Source organism: Rattus norvegicus, chromosome 17, assembly GCF_021556685.1.
Source record: "Rattus norvegicus strain SHRSP/BbbUtx chromosome 17, alternate assembly SHRSP_T2T, whole genome shotgun sequence".
Classification (NCBI taxonomy): Eukaryota; Metazoa; Chordata; class Mammalia; order Rodentia; family Muridae; genus Rattus; species Rattus norvegicus.
Genome location: NC_141550.1, coordinates 32,082,983 through 32,097,683, shown reverse-complemented (window position 1 = coordinate 32,097,683; position 14,701 = coordinate 32,082,983). Strand labels below are relative to the sequence as shown.

Genomic DNA, 14,701 nt, shown 5'->3' with positions numbered 1-14,701 from the left:
TTGCTGTATTCTGGCTGTGTCTCTCAGGAGCGATCTACATCTGGCTCCTGTCGGCCTGCACTTCTTTGCTTCATCCATCTTGTCTAACTGGATGGCTGTATATGTATGGGCCACCTGTGGGGCAGGCTCTGAATGGGTGTTCCTTCTGTCTCTGTTTTAATCTTTGCCTCTCTATTCCCTGCCAAGGGTATTCTTGTTCCCCTTTTAAAGAAGGAGTGAAGCATTCACATTTTGATCATCCGTCTAACTTCATTTCTACTCATAGTCCCACAGGTCTACCTCAAAGTATAACACAACACCCTTGTGATTAGAGCATCATTCAACATATCTCCGCCTTCAACACTGTAATGACTGGGCTTACCCAGCTCCTTATTCTAATTCTCTGTCAACTCAATCCCATCACTGTCAGCCATACAGCTTTTAGCAGAAGGTCATATATATCTGAAACAGCATTTCAGATATATCCCTACTATATTTTCCTGATATTTACTAACATATTACCTTAACAGCTTGACTAAACAGCTTCTTCCTAAAACCAATACTTTTATACTACATATTACTTGCTAAAAATCATTTGTTTTGATTAGACCCAATTACTATAGCAATCTATTCTTATAGACATATGTGCACAAAGATATTCTCATAATTATATATGTCTTACTTTGATATTGAAGATCTAGAACTACTATAGAAGAACAGAGAAGGTTCTAAACACTACTATGACTTCTCATACTCAAAGCTATCAGAAAATAAGTTGTTATTAAAAAAAACTAATTTCATTTTCCATCAAATCCTGTTAGCAAGCCAAATTTCTTGCAGTTCTTTTCCATTTGTCCAACAGCACATTTTTATAAAACATTGCTACAATTAATGGTAGTAAAGAGAAAATGTAAAACTATTAACACAAATATTTCCAAAGCAAGTCAAGATATGGGTAAGCTGTAAGTTTTTATTCTGTAATTTATTATGCATAAGTACCTGCAGAAAATGTTCTTTAAAAGAAAGGAATATTCACTAAACTACATGAAATTTAATACAAATCATTTCTAATGTTGAAGAAGAAAACAATGATAGTAGCAGCAACAATGGGTCTGACAGATTCATCTTCCATAAAATACATAGCTGCCTATTAGAAAGCCAACACCTCCAGGTGTAAATCTTTCATGCAAGCTTGCCAAAGATCAGCTTGCATTTTATTGCTCTGTGCAATTTCCAAATTAAGTGACTTTACCACGAGTGGAACTTTTTAATGTAGCAAATTACATCATAAATTAACCCTAACACTTACAGTAAGGCTTGTGCAGGCTGCTGCTTTATCAGAGAACAAGGGAGACATACAGAAGAACTGAGCCCATGTGCTCACCACAAGACAGACAGCACAATGAGCTGGCAGCATCACCGGCGCCATGCCACAGCCATGCTTGGATTCTGATTTGTTATCAGAGTTTCCGTGGAAAGCACACACAGAGGAAACAAGGCAGCTGCATCCTAGTCATCCCCAGCAACCCCAGCAGCACGGAGTCACTCACCTCGTATCCTTTCTCCAGCAGGAATTCTGCCAAGTATGAACCATCCTGGGAAGAGAGGGAAAATTGAGAAAAGTTACACCAGTGGTGACAGGTACAGAATGGTGATCTACTCTAAGAACTTGGAGACCATCATTTGAAAGGAAATCTAAACAGAATAAAAATCATAGCAACCAAAATAAAAACAAAACTGCTAATGACAACACTGAATGCTTTTCTACTATTCAGATAGCAGAGAGTGACTGTGTAAGCACCACTGAGGTCAGGAAGAAATCAAAACCCAGGCAAATAATTAGAGCAACAGAGAGAGCACAACATTTCAAAATCACATGGATTTGGATTCCGGTTTTGCCACTTACAGGTTCTATGAAATCTGCAACTATGTTAGCAAAGTAAACAGGAGTACAACATTCCCGTGGGGACAGCATTTAACAAAGAGACTCTGGAAAGTTCAAGGGGAGACAGAGAGCATGAGGTGCTGACATTGCTGAAAATGACTCCACAGAATTGTGGCGAAGCCTAGAAGTGCCACGCAAGACAGTGAGTACCTCCACGGAGGTCTCAGGGACCAAAGTTAGCGGCTAAGCCCTAGAGCTGTAAAAAAAAATCAATAAGTTTAGAGGGTTTTAAGGTGTAGAGAGTTCAGAGGGTTTACAGGAGGGAATACAACTGAACTTGCTTGATCATATATATGTGCACATATACAAACTTCTAAAGAAGGAAATGATGATAAAGTCTATCTTACAACATGCAGTAACCTACCTTAAGAAAGTTACCTGAGTAAGCACTGGGAGTCTCAACTGGTAATAATTACTTTAGAAATTTCTAGATAGGAGATGCTATTTAAATAATTTCATGTCACTTTAAGAGGGAAAAATATGACATATCTAATTAAACTACTCTGGGGTCAAAAGTTGAACTATTACTGTTCAAGGCATATTAGTTTCCCTCAGAAAAGGGAGTTGGTCTTGCACTTTGTAGCCAATTCCATAATTGCTCTTCAAATTTCTGTCCCAATGGTGAGTCCCTTCTATCCAACTTAGACTTAAACGTAAAACTAAGGGTACAATTAATGCAAATATGTGTTCTGAAAAGTTGCTGCAGTATTTGAGTTTTCTTGCATTTCATAAATTTAAAAAGCATCTCTTTGAAGTTCAAAAATTCCTACCAGATATTCCAGGAGAAAGAAAAGTGAAGGAAGTCTCAGTATTACCATGATCTGACCTAAAGCTGGACCTGGAGACATCCTATGGGCTCTGAAAATGACAGGGTTGCCAAGTGAGCATTTATAAAATTAGTGTAGAAGTCCTTCATAAATTCATGCAGAATGGCCAGACCAGGCATACAAAGGACACATTCTGTGGTTCATTAAAAACTCCAGCAGATTTTGTTCTGACTTCTTGACATAAATACTCTAGTTTATAGGCTCATGTGGAGAAGAGAGTTTGGCCTTTTCATTTCAGTGTCGTGATGTATGTAGGTTTTTACCATACATTTAGGTGTTGGTTAAATCAAGCTGACTGATTCAAGCCAGCACAAGCCAAGCTAGCCTATATGATCACTGGACATTTATTTCCTTCTTTGGAGAGTGGGGTAGGCCTTCTTCACTAATAAGAACATAGTATTAAAGAAATAGTTGCAATGATACTTACTTGACCCTAGCCTCTAAAGTCCTAGAAAGCAGACCTGCTTTTGTTACAGTATTGCTACCCAGAAGTGCCAACACTACACTTTCTACTCCTTATCCACTTGGAATTAAACAGAATGATTTATGTTCTACCACACTCACAGAGAATAGGGGCAGCGGGAGTCGGGGCTAGTGGTAACTGTGCTGGGCCTCCCTGGGTAGGGAGAGCTGTGGTTATTCAGAAAGCTGATGTGAAACAGACCTGCCTCGGACTGAACTCTGTCAGTAAGGTCTTGTTCTCCTCACCCAGGCTGCTCCTCAAACTTTCCAAGCACACTGGAACATTCTGAACCGGCAGTGGCACTCACTTCCTCCTCGTTTCCTTGCCAGGCCCCTCCAGTGATAGGGCCCAGGCTGCACAATGAGTGGGAAACAAGCCGAGCAAAGGCTCTTGGTCTCAGGCCCAGGGAGCTCAGCTGGCTTCCCCCTCATCCTCCCCACTGGCCCTGGGGGACTCCTGGGAGATACGGTATCTAAGCAAGCGGCCAAACCAGAAGGATGGCTGATAGAGAATGCTCCAATCAAACTAATGACTGAAAGGCTGCACTAAGAACAAGTAATATTAAGTTATGCCTGTTGACTACAAAACCCAAGAAAACAGGTTAGATCTGTTCATTTGCTAGAACCCAGTATGAATCCCTGTCAGGCTCAAAATTTGTTACTAAAAACTTTTTAATTGGAGAGATAATGTCCCAACTATGACCTTGTAAAATTAATTCCTCATATAGTATTAGAGGTATCTATTTTATATGAAATGCCATACAATATGAGACAATCACTATGGCTTTACTATTTCCTCAAAAACATTTACTATTTTACACAGAAACATTTTCTCTTTTTCTCTCACACAAGAACTTGGTTAGGAGAGTTAACCAGTTATTTGGCATCTCAGATAACTGAGATGTAGTTTAATATCATACAACTAGTGTAGATGAAACTAGTACTAGAATCCAACTCTTTCATTATCTGAACTAGAAAATAATCCCCCTCACTATTCTCCTGGGAGCTACCAAAACATGTCAAACCATTCATGAACAAAGCCATGAAAAAACCATTAAAGGATCCATTTTCAAACTAACTTGATTTGGCCCTTTTCCATTACAGGGTGTTTTATGGATTAAACAGTGCTTCCAGTTTTAATCAGATGACCCAAATACAAAGAAATCCTGTAATTTTAGAACACTCTAGAGCTCAGAAGAAAAGATGAGTGCCTGAGATTTCTCAGGTCTTGGATCTGGGCATGTGCACCCCCATAAGATAACAGTGCTATGCGGTGGGGGTGCTGCTTTGGTGGTACATACATGTGGGAGGGAAGATGGATCTTTACAGGATCCAAAAATCTAAGTTTCTGTGTGCCTGATATCTATGATGTATGTATAGATTGGTAAGTTTTCATGGGGCACTGAGAAATATTCCATAGAGAGCCACATACAATATAAGCATTATTCTAGGAGGGTTATACTTAAACTATTATGTGAAAACTATGTAAAATTCTGGATCTACAAATACAGAAAAATTTATCCCTTTCTATCAATGGCCATAGAGGGGAACTGACGGAAAAGGCATTAACTGGACTTTAAACTCAATGGGCAGACAAATAAACAAGTGTTATCATACTATAACCAATACTAGTGAGTGTTCCTATTATGTTTTCTTTTTTAAATTGGATCTTTATTTATTTACATTGCAAATGTTATCCCCTTTCAAGTTTTCCTTGTGCAAACCCCCTATCCCATCCCCCCTTACCCTGCTTCTATGATGGTGGTCCCCCACCCACCCATCCACTCCTGCCTCTACACTGGGGAATCAAGCCTCTATTCTGTTTTCTATGAATGTGCTGGCAACCAATGTGAATAGATGAAAAGAGCAAAAGCATAACTCTGACATGTGCAAGAGGGTCGAGCCCCTCTGGAATGTATGCTTCCATTTGGGAGCCTCTTTGAAAGAATAAGATGGGCAGGCTTACTAAACAATGTCCCATCTCTGCCCATGGGTGACACAAGGCTGAGAATCACTCTGAACACAACATAAAACAAACTAAAAATTGTATGTGTGTGTGTAGCCATATATATATATATATACATACATATACATATATACATATATATGGCTATTTTTGTAATTGAATTAAAAATGGTTCTTATTCATGAACTCTGTGCATGCAAAGTACAGTATCAAAGGTTGGACATGCCTAGCAGGAAACAGATACCGTGTCTGCATAAAGAGAAAGTGCTTGGTCACAGTGCCTTTTACACTCTTTCCCTCTGTATATTTTAATTCATCTAAAAAGGACTGCCAAGAGTTTGAAGCCAGCATGAGCTACAAAGTGAGCTTATGTAACAGCCTGGGCTATACTGAAAGACTGTCTCAAGCAACAGCAACAATAATAAACACACCCCCAAAAGCATATTTTCAGCTAAATACTACTATAATATCAAGGTATTCTATACTTCTGATAGGAACTATATCACTGCAATAATTACAGAAGGATGCTGTTCTAATTCAGATTGAAATTTTCCAGTAATTTAATCAATGAGCTATGATGTATCCAGAAGTAGAATATATTTAACAAGTATTGCAACCTGGTTCATGTTTGTAGCAAATCACTGGATAAATCTATGTCAAATTCAGGATTCAAAAGACCACGGGGACCAATTAATCTAACACTCTCATTTTACAAATCTAAAAATTGAGATTCAAAGACATGAAATGTTTAGTGTAAAGTCACACACTGGGAGAATAGAATCTACATGCCCTCACATGCAATTATAATAACAACAACAATAGTAATGTCTCAAGAATTCCAAAGCTAAGAATTCCACACTAAAATATAAATAATTCATCATGAAGCTGTACACCTGTCATCCCAGCACTAAGAAGGGTCAAGCAAAAGGATTAAAAGAGGTAGCCTAGATTACACGTTAAGACTATGACTCAAAAATTCAAAACTCAAATCTTAAACTCTTTTTTTAAAAAAAGAATAAACTACTGCATACAGCTAAGTGTGTAAGATTCTCAGTCACTGTGTGAAGGACAAGAACATAATCGATCATGATGAACATAATAGTAAATAGTAAGAAGAGATTTCAAACGTGTATTCCCATCGTGCAGTCTTTAGAATTCAGTTATTTTCCCCATAAAAATTGCTATCACTAACTTTCAGTTCCACTTACTTCCTTGTGGAGAGGATCATAGCAATTCAATATGACGATCAACCTCTTCTGAACAAGAGAATTGTCTATGTCCAGCCAAGACCCTCTGTAGCCACCTTTCTTTCTCTACCAGGGAGGCGCCTTCAGGCAGGTCTCTGGGGCTCACACACGCTAAGAAGGAAGAATGGCTCCGCAGCCAAGTCCTGGCTTCCCAGTGATGGCTGGTATTAATACATGGGTTCCAGACACTACAGTCATCCTCCACATAGTCTATCATAACCCAATAACCAAAATTTGAAGGGAAAGCCCAATTATACCTAACATTTAAATCTATCAATAGCAAACATCTTTTTTTAAAGTAATCCTTCATGTCATTATTATCCATATGTGGGGCATTAGGGCATGTGTGTGTGTGTGTGTGTGTGTGTGTGTGTGTGTGTGTGTGTGCATGTATACACAACATTGGACACAAAGTTCAATCTCACAACTTTTTGAAACAGTGTCTGTTGAGGGAGACAAAACACTGTAAAAGCCAGAAGATCAAGATGTCTGCTGTGAGCTGTCTCCCAGAATGAAGAGACAATACAACCAAGGTATGGCATCAGTAGAACTGCATCAGCAAGACCTGAGCAATGGTGACACAATAAACAAGTTAACATGGTACAGTGAAACTCAAAGGACCCTACTCTAGACAAATAACTATAGGTAATCAATGACTGCTGAGAGAAGGAGAATCCGGCTTTCACAGAAGTACCAAGGGTCAGCCTTGAAATCATATATATACAAGCAACACTAAATGGACTCTAAATGGTTATATCTGTATATTTATGTGTTATTCATGCATACATGCATACATACATGTATAACATGTGTATTAACAATAATCATCTAATCAAAGAAAAAGGACCATGAATTTGAAAGGGGCTGGGGGAAAGAATAGGAAGGGTAGGAGGAAGGGAAAGGGAAAGATAAAATTATGTAATTACACGTTAATGAAAAGTTTGTTTTAAATACTATTAAGGAAAATTGATGCTTGCCACAAGACAAAGGAGCATGGAGAGACTTTTAACATGATCAATTACTAATGAAACATGGTTTGATTCTAGTGGTGTCTATATTATATGCTGCCTGATATTGTTTACCTAACACCTAAAAAATGGCAATTTAATTTAACCATTTGGTAAGCCTCCCAAAGTCAATTATAGACCCCAACCAATGAAGCTTGTCAATTATGTAAACATGCATGCACACAGTTAAGAAAATGGATTAGAATCAAAAAGCTGAACCAAGAGGTATGATCACGAATTCTTCCTTTTATCTGCCTTTTCTACTTTCTCATTGATACATCATACTATTATAAAAGGGAATATCAAATATTTATACCAAATTTTTATAGTAATTAAAAGTACTGTATGTTTTTAAGAGTGTAAAATGTACAGAATAATCTGGATGTAAGAATATTGAAATAACAATGATATTAAAGAAAGAACAACTGAAGGTTTTATGTTTTTCATATTACATTTCATCTGGCAACTGTTTTTCTTTTATCCTCTTACCTATATTCCTAGCAGTTTTTATCCATTTTGTCATTCAGTTTATTTTGAAAGTATCTAGAAAACAGGAAACTACCTAATTTTTATCTTCCACAAAAGCCAGTCAAAAACTGATTTAACAGGGTTTTGGTCTATAATGACATGCATTGTAGTTTGACATCTATGTTCTTTCTAAATTGCAAATGATTGTTGTACATCCTTACGTGAGCCAACAAGAAATGCTGAAGAAAAAGGCAAAATGCACCAATAACCCAGGTATATGTCTGAAAGTTATCAAAAGCAAAACAGACACTTGCTAACAATACACACGTACACATATATGTATGCACATACATACATATGTACATACATGCATACATACATATATACATACATACATACATACATACTGGGTAGTTTGGCTTTCACTGCCACTGAATCCTATCTACTGTTGTTCCTTTTTATGTCAGCTCCTTCACTTAAACCTATTCTCCTTCCCTATTTGTCTGAGTCCCTGTCACCATTCCTGCCATTAATGTTGAAATATATGCTTTATCACACATATGTGTATATGTGTGCCATGATGCAGATGTGTAGGTCAAAGAAACAACTGTCAGAGGTCAGTTCTTTCCTGCCACCTCGTGGTATCCAAGGATCAAATTCATGGCATGAGACCTTTATGCAAACTCCTTTCTCTCTATTGAGCCACCTGTCTGGCTCTGAAAACATTAAAAAACAGTGACCATTTACACAGGTTTAGGAACATGTATGCCATGTGTGCTTGAGGTATTCTTTATCCAGTCACTGTTTATATTCACACGAGATATGATGCCACTCTGATAACCTCCACTTTGTGGGAGAAACCCAAGGCAAATTCAAAGTAATCTGTTCAAGGACTAATACCATGATGGCCAGTCTTGATTAATGCCCTGAAACATCTGGGAAAAGGAAACCTCAAACTGAGAAACTGCCTCCATTAGATTGGCATGTGGGAATATCTGTTGTGCATTTTCTTCATTACTACTTAATGTAGGTGGGCCCAGCACTCTGTAAGTAAGGCCATCCATAGGCAGTTCAGGACCTACAGATACTTTGATATAGAATGGACTTCCGTAGACTATTAATAATAGAAAGAAAGCAGAAGTAATGGATATCAAACACCTACTAAGGCTATGGGTATAAGGAAATGGAGAAGGACAGGAAAAAAATAGAGGAGATTCAATTCCTGCTCTATTGCTCTGTGAAGTATCTGGGCAGCCAGGCATTTCCTGGCCTAGATAGCACAGTGCTTTGGTACTGGCTAGGTCCTCCAGCTTTCACATGCACCATCACACTCACACGTGGACAGGATGAAAAGAATAAGCAGTAACCTGTCGAGCTATCTGAGAATTGTGGTAGCTGTATGAGTCATGAATAGGGAGTGGAAAAGCTTTGTGGATAAAAGGAAAGCTATCTTCTACAGAGGATGGCACAGTGCCCTGAAGAAATAAATCACCCCACCTGAGCATGAAATTAGGGGCAACAGGGAAAAAGGGAAGGAATTCAAGAAGCATATCCACTTAACAGGCTGGTTCAGTGCTGGTGTGAATGCCTTCTTTCAAGTTTGGAACAATATACTTGCTGAAAGTTTATATATATGCACTCCAGATATATTGATAAGTGCTTTTACAGATTTACAGGAATGTCAGTAATAAATTACCAGGAAGCTTCATGTACAACTATAAAGTACACAGCTGTATCTATGTAAGAACCAAAACTACAAATTTTAAAAATTGAAATTCTTTCCCTTTTCTTTTGCTGTCCTGTCTTTCAAAGCGAATGCCCATACAGTGCACAGGTGTTTCTTCAGCTCTACCTGGTCAAGTGCTTCCCAGAAGACCTGAGTGTCTGCAGGCCCTCTAAAGAGGGCAGAATGTCCTCTGTCCAGTGCTCTAGGCCATGAGGAGTAAAAGCCCTAATACTAGGAAGAAGAGACATTTTATACTGAAAAGATTAAAATTATAAAATAACTTAGTAGGCTGAAAAATTTTACTGTATCTAAGACAACTTCACCATACTTTGTTATTGAAAATAATGAGATATATCAATAGAAAAATCGCTATTAATATTTTCATTCTTAAAATATGTGTTTAACCTAATGTGACTAAACTACTGACTGGAGAAAACTATGTCCTATCCTGATGTTCTTTTAAATAGGCATATTCAGACTATGCTATGAATCTGATATATGAGAGATAAGGTTACATTTATGTATAAATTTTTAAGTCCTACAAAGTATAGTATCTTAAGTATTAACTTACAGTACATCATAAAAACCAATACTTTAAAGCTAAAGTATTTTGTTCAAATTTCAAATAACTGATATTTATATTAGAAAGTTCTTATGATCCAATCAACTTTTTTAGTAATTTGATTAAAGATATTTAAATTTTATGTAGTAAAAGTTTGCTTTTTCTTATAATATTTTATTAAAATTTCAGATAAAAATTTTCAATCTCTCCACCTAAAAATAATTTCCTCTTTTGTATATAAATCCAACCTAGTCTCTAGGTGGTCAAAGTTATAGGCTTGCTTAAAGTTTTCTGATAAAACTTTAAAATTTAAAGAGCATTAAATACAGGTTTCGGGCAATTAATTACATTGTTTATTTTTAACACTTGAGAAGAAACTTCTAATCCAATCTGTAAATATTTGCTGGAGATGTTTACTTAATTTTTCTTCAAATTTTTTTCACACATAGTCTATTTCTTTTGCTTTGGCATTGCAAAGCACAAGTCTCATTCACGTTGAAACTCTCTTTTTTTCTCCCCAACTTTGGTGATAATACTGATTATTTATACTCATTTTTGAAGCAGTGACGATGTGCCTACACTGAATTTAGAAACTTGCCCTTCATTGTTTTAGCTAAGAATAACAGCAATAATTCTTAAACTATGAATGTAAATTTAATTTTTAATAATTATCATTGTGTGTGTGCACATGGCATGTATATGATAGAAAAAGCACATGTATCATGGTTTGTGGTGTGTGTGTGTGTGTGTGTGTGTGTGTGTGTGTGTGTGTGTGTAGGTCAGAGGATAACTCTAGAGATGGTTCTCTTCTTCCACCTTTATGTAGAATCCAGGGATTCAGCTGAAGTTCCCAGGCTTGTAAAACAAGTGCCTTTACCCTCTGAGTCATCTCACCAGCCCTAAGTATCTGATTTTAATCAAGTAATAATGTTCATGTTCATTGTATGTCAATATGCATTAAATATGCAAATAAACTCACTATAATTTTATAATATAGAAAAATACTAAAATTAGTTAATGTTGACACAAATACATCAGTTAACACATATAAAAATAAATTACTCAACACCATGATCAGCATGGTATGTTTGTCAAATATATTAAATAGCAACCAGTCAATCCAAAACAAGAAAGTTGTTCCTTTAGCAAAATTATATTTGGCAATACTTCTATTTTAAAATGTTATTTCTTCAGTGTTTTAGCCAAATCTTGTTTAAGATGTGGCTCCTGGCTATCATTTAGCTGTTAGCATTGTGATAAAGACTTGGATATTTACATGAATTAACATAATTTACACACTATTACTTTAGTGTAATTAGCTCTATTACCTTAGTTTAATCAGCTCATGTCACACAGAAAGTGAGGCAGGAGCAACTGTATGCTAACCCAAACTCATTGAACACTAAAGGCAAAACCAGGTCAGGTGTTGTAGATACTGAACCTTCCCTCTATTCCAACCTCAAAACATCAACAGAGTTAGTGACAGATAGGCACCAAAAGAAGCACAGGGACTCTCTGGAGCACTATTCAAATTCTCCATCTATTCTTCTAAAATTCTTCTAAAAATGCCTGGAATGGAAGGGTAGAAGGTAAACCTACTAGTTTCTAATACTCCTCCTGACAATTTTTGAAAATGTTGCAAGAAGGTATGTAATTAAAAGATAAGTGTAATAAAAATTTTGGTTTCTTTAAAAACATAGAAATGTTCTGTGAATATGTTTTTGTTTGAATCCCAGGTGTGGGCTATGGAGCTGCTTGAGACTGTCCACACCAGCTATGATTTGTCTCATGCTCTGGCTGGGGCCTGATTCTGTCAGCTGAGGTTAGCTTACATTGGGAATCCTTCCAACTCTTCAGAAGGTATAGAAACACCAGAGCCCCAGTAGAGGAAGGAGGCTGCTGGTCACCCTGTTGTTGTGGTTTGCTAGGTGGTCATAAGCAAAGGGACTGAGAAGAAGAAATTGGATATCCTAAGGATGAAGACTGGACTTGCCCCAAGGAACTCGACACCCCCAATCAGCAGGAAGTGGTCTAAAGAAATCTATGTGCCCTTTCTCCTCTAACTTTCCTTTTCTCTTACCTGGTCGGAGGGTTGGAAGGGACTGGGATGGAGAAGGGTAGTAGATAAAAGAACAAAATAAAGTAGCCAAAAGGTGTGGGTACAGATGAGGAGACTCTGTCCCTCTGACTCTGGATCTGGGTGGGTCCAAGAAGAAAGCTGCTTTGGGAAATACAACCTGGAAGCAGCAGAACAGGCACCCAAAGGAAAACAAGTCATGTCTGCGCCCTAATGAAATGCCTCTTGGGAGAGTTCTCTCCAACAAGCTAGAGGCGTCACATGATAACAACTGAGAAGTGATAGGACACAATGATAAAATACTGTTTCTGTAGAATAATATCTGAATGGCAGGCAAAATGCCAGTAGGTTCATGTAAGTGAACTATGACCATGTAACTGAGAAACTGAACCCCGAAAGCATCAAGAGAAGCCAAACTTGAAACAATCAAGGAGTGGAATACACCAATGTGAAGTGACAGCAGAGCCTTGTCAATCTGAATGACACTTGTGGAAACTGACAAGCAAGCTGTTAGTGTTGTAGAAGGCAAGAATCCACACCAAGTAGGAAAAGGGTCCTAACAACTGATGCACTTCCTCAGATTCTAAGATCCAACTCTCCAAGCTCGCCATAGACCAGCTTGTCATGAGCACATGCAAAGCTCAAACACTGACTAAATGAAACAATACTATTTTTTACTAGGAGTGCACTCAGAAAGCTTACAAATCTGTGCAGCTCAGGCACAAATTCTTCAGAATTTTGCCAGCATACTTGCTACTCAGGGCATCTATCAGCTGAGTCATAACTTTCATAAAACTGTTAGCACTTACATGGAACTGAATGTGCCTTCTAAGCAGGCTGAACTACAGAAGAAAAGGAGAAGAATGGCCCCATATAAAATGTATATTTGAATAGACAACAGGTTCTCCAGCTTGGGAAAACAGAGGATGGAAGCAAGAAAAATAAGGTAGCCCACCTGGAGAGAGCTGGCCTCCCAGGAGTGCTGTCACTCCAAAGGTCACAGGTGAGACCACCACTTTTGCCCCAACAACTGGACCTGCCAAGAGCACACAGGGCACAGGAACCTCGAAACAGTCAGGGACAGGATCCTTCCTGTTTACATCAGTACACCTAGGCTAACCCCATGACACCGCTCTCCACACCAGAATGGCAACAAGAGAGAAATGGTCTCCCAGGAGGGCTGACACACCTAAGATCACAGCTCTCCTCACCCCATTACCACCCAGAGAGAGCTGGTCTCTCAGGAGTCCTGAAACACCAAAGATCACAGACACACAGCAAGACCAACTAATATTAGAGATAACCAGATGGCCAGAGACAAGCACAAGAACCTAAGCAACAGAAATAAAGATGACTTGGCATCATCAGAACCCAGTTCTCCCACCACAGCAAACACTGGATTCTCCAACACACTGGAAAAAATGATTCAGATTTAAAATCACATTTCATGATGATAAGTACTTTAAGAAGGACATAAATTAGACCCTTAAAGAAATACAGGAGAACACAGGAAAACAAGTAGAAATCTTTAAGATTTATAGGAAAGCACAAACAAGTGAAGGATTTGAACAAAACCATCCAGGATCTAAAAATGGAAAAAGAAACAATTAAAATATTACAAACAGAGACATTCCTAGAGATAGAAAACCTATGAAAGAGATCAGAAGTCATAGACGAAAGCATCACCAACAGATACAAGACAATATCAGGGGCAAAAGATAACATAGAAAACACTGACACAATAGGCAAAGAAAATGCAAAATGCAAAAAGCACCAAACCCAAAACATCCAGGAAATCCAGGACAAAATGAGAAGATCAAACCTTAGAATAATAGGTATAGAAGAGAGCTAAGATTCCCAACCTAAATGGCCAGTAAATATCTTCAACAAAATTATAGAAGAAAACTTCCCTTACCTAAAGAAAAAGAAGCCCATGAACATACAAGAAGCCTACGGAACTCTGAATAGACTAGACCAGAAAAGAAATTCCTCTGGTCACATAATAGTCAAAACACCAATGCACAAAACAAAGAAAGAATATTCAAAGCAGTAAGAGAAAAAAGGCAAGTAACATATAAAGGGAGACCTATCAAAATTACAACAGACTTTCCACTAGAGACTATGAAAGCCAGAAGATCCTAGGACAAAACGGCAACCAACAGATTGGGAAAAGATCTATACCAATCCTACATCTGATAGAGGGCTAATATCCAATATATACAAAGGACTCCCAAAGTTAGACTCCAGAGAACAAAATAATCATATGAAAATGGGGTACAGAGCTAAAGAAAGAATTCTCACTCAAGAAGGATGACCAAAATTTGAATGCTTCACTCCTTCTTTAAAAGGGGAACAAGAATACCCTTGGCAGGGAATAGGGAGGCAAAGTTTAGAACAGAGGCAGAAGGAACACCCATTCAGAGCCTGCCCCACATG

At 37.9% G+C, this 14,701-nt stretch overlaps 1 protein-coding gene across 3 annotated transcripts in view; it reads right to left on the bottom strand.

Annotated features, from left to right (window-relative positions):
- Gmds (GDP-mannose 4, 6-dehydratase) overlaps window positions 1-14,701 on the bottom strand; it is a 526,562-nt gene that overhangs the window by 428,994 nt on the left and 82,867 nt on the right. For 2 of the 3 annotated variants that reach the window (XM_087590059.1, NM_001039606.1), the window contains exon 2: window positions 1,530-1,574. In XM_087590059.1, the coding sequence (XP_087446185.1) occupies window positions 1,530-1,574 (45 nt within the window). Of the gene's footprint in view, window positions 1-1,529; window positions 1,641-14,701 lie in introns of all 3 variants that reach the window. The other variant, XM_087590060.1, reaches the window with a different exon arrangement.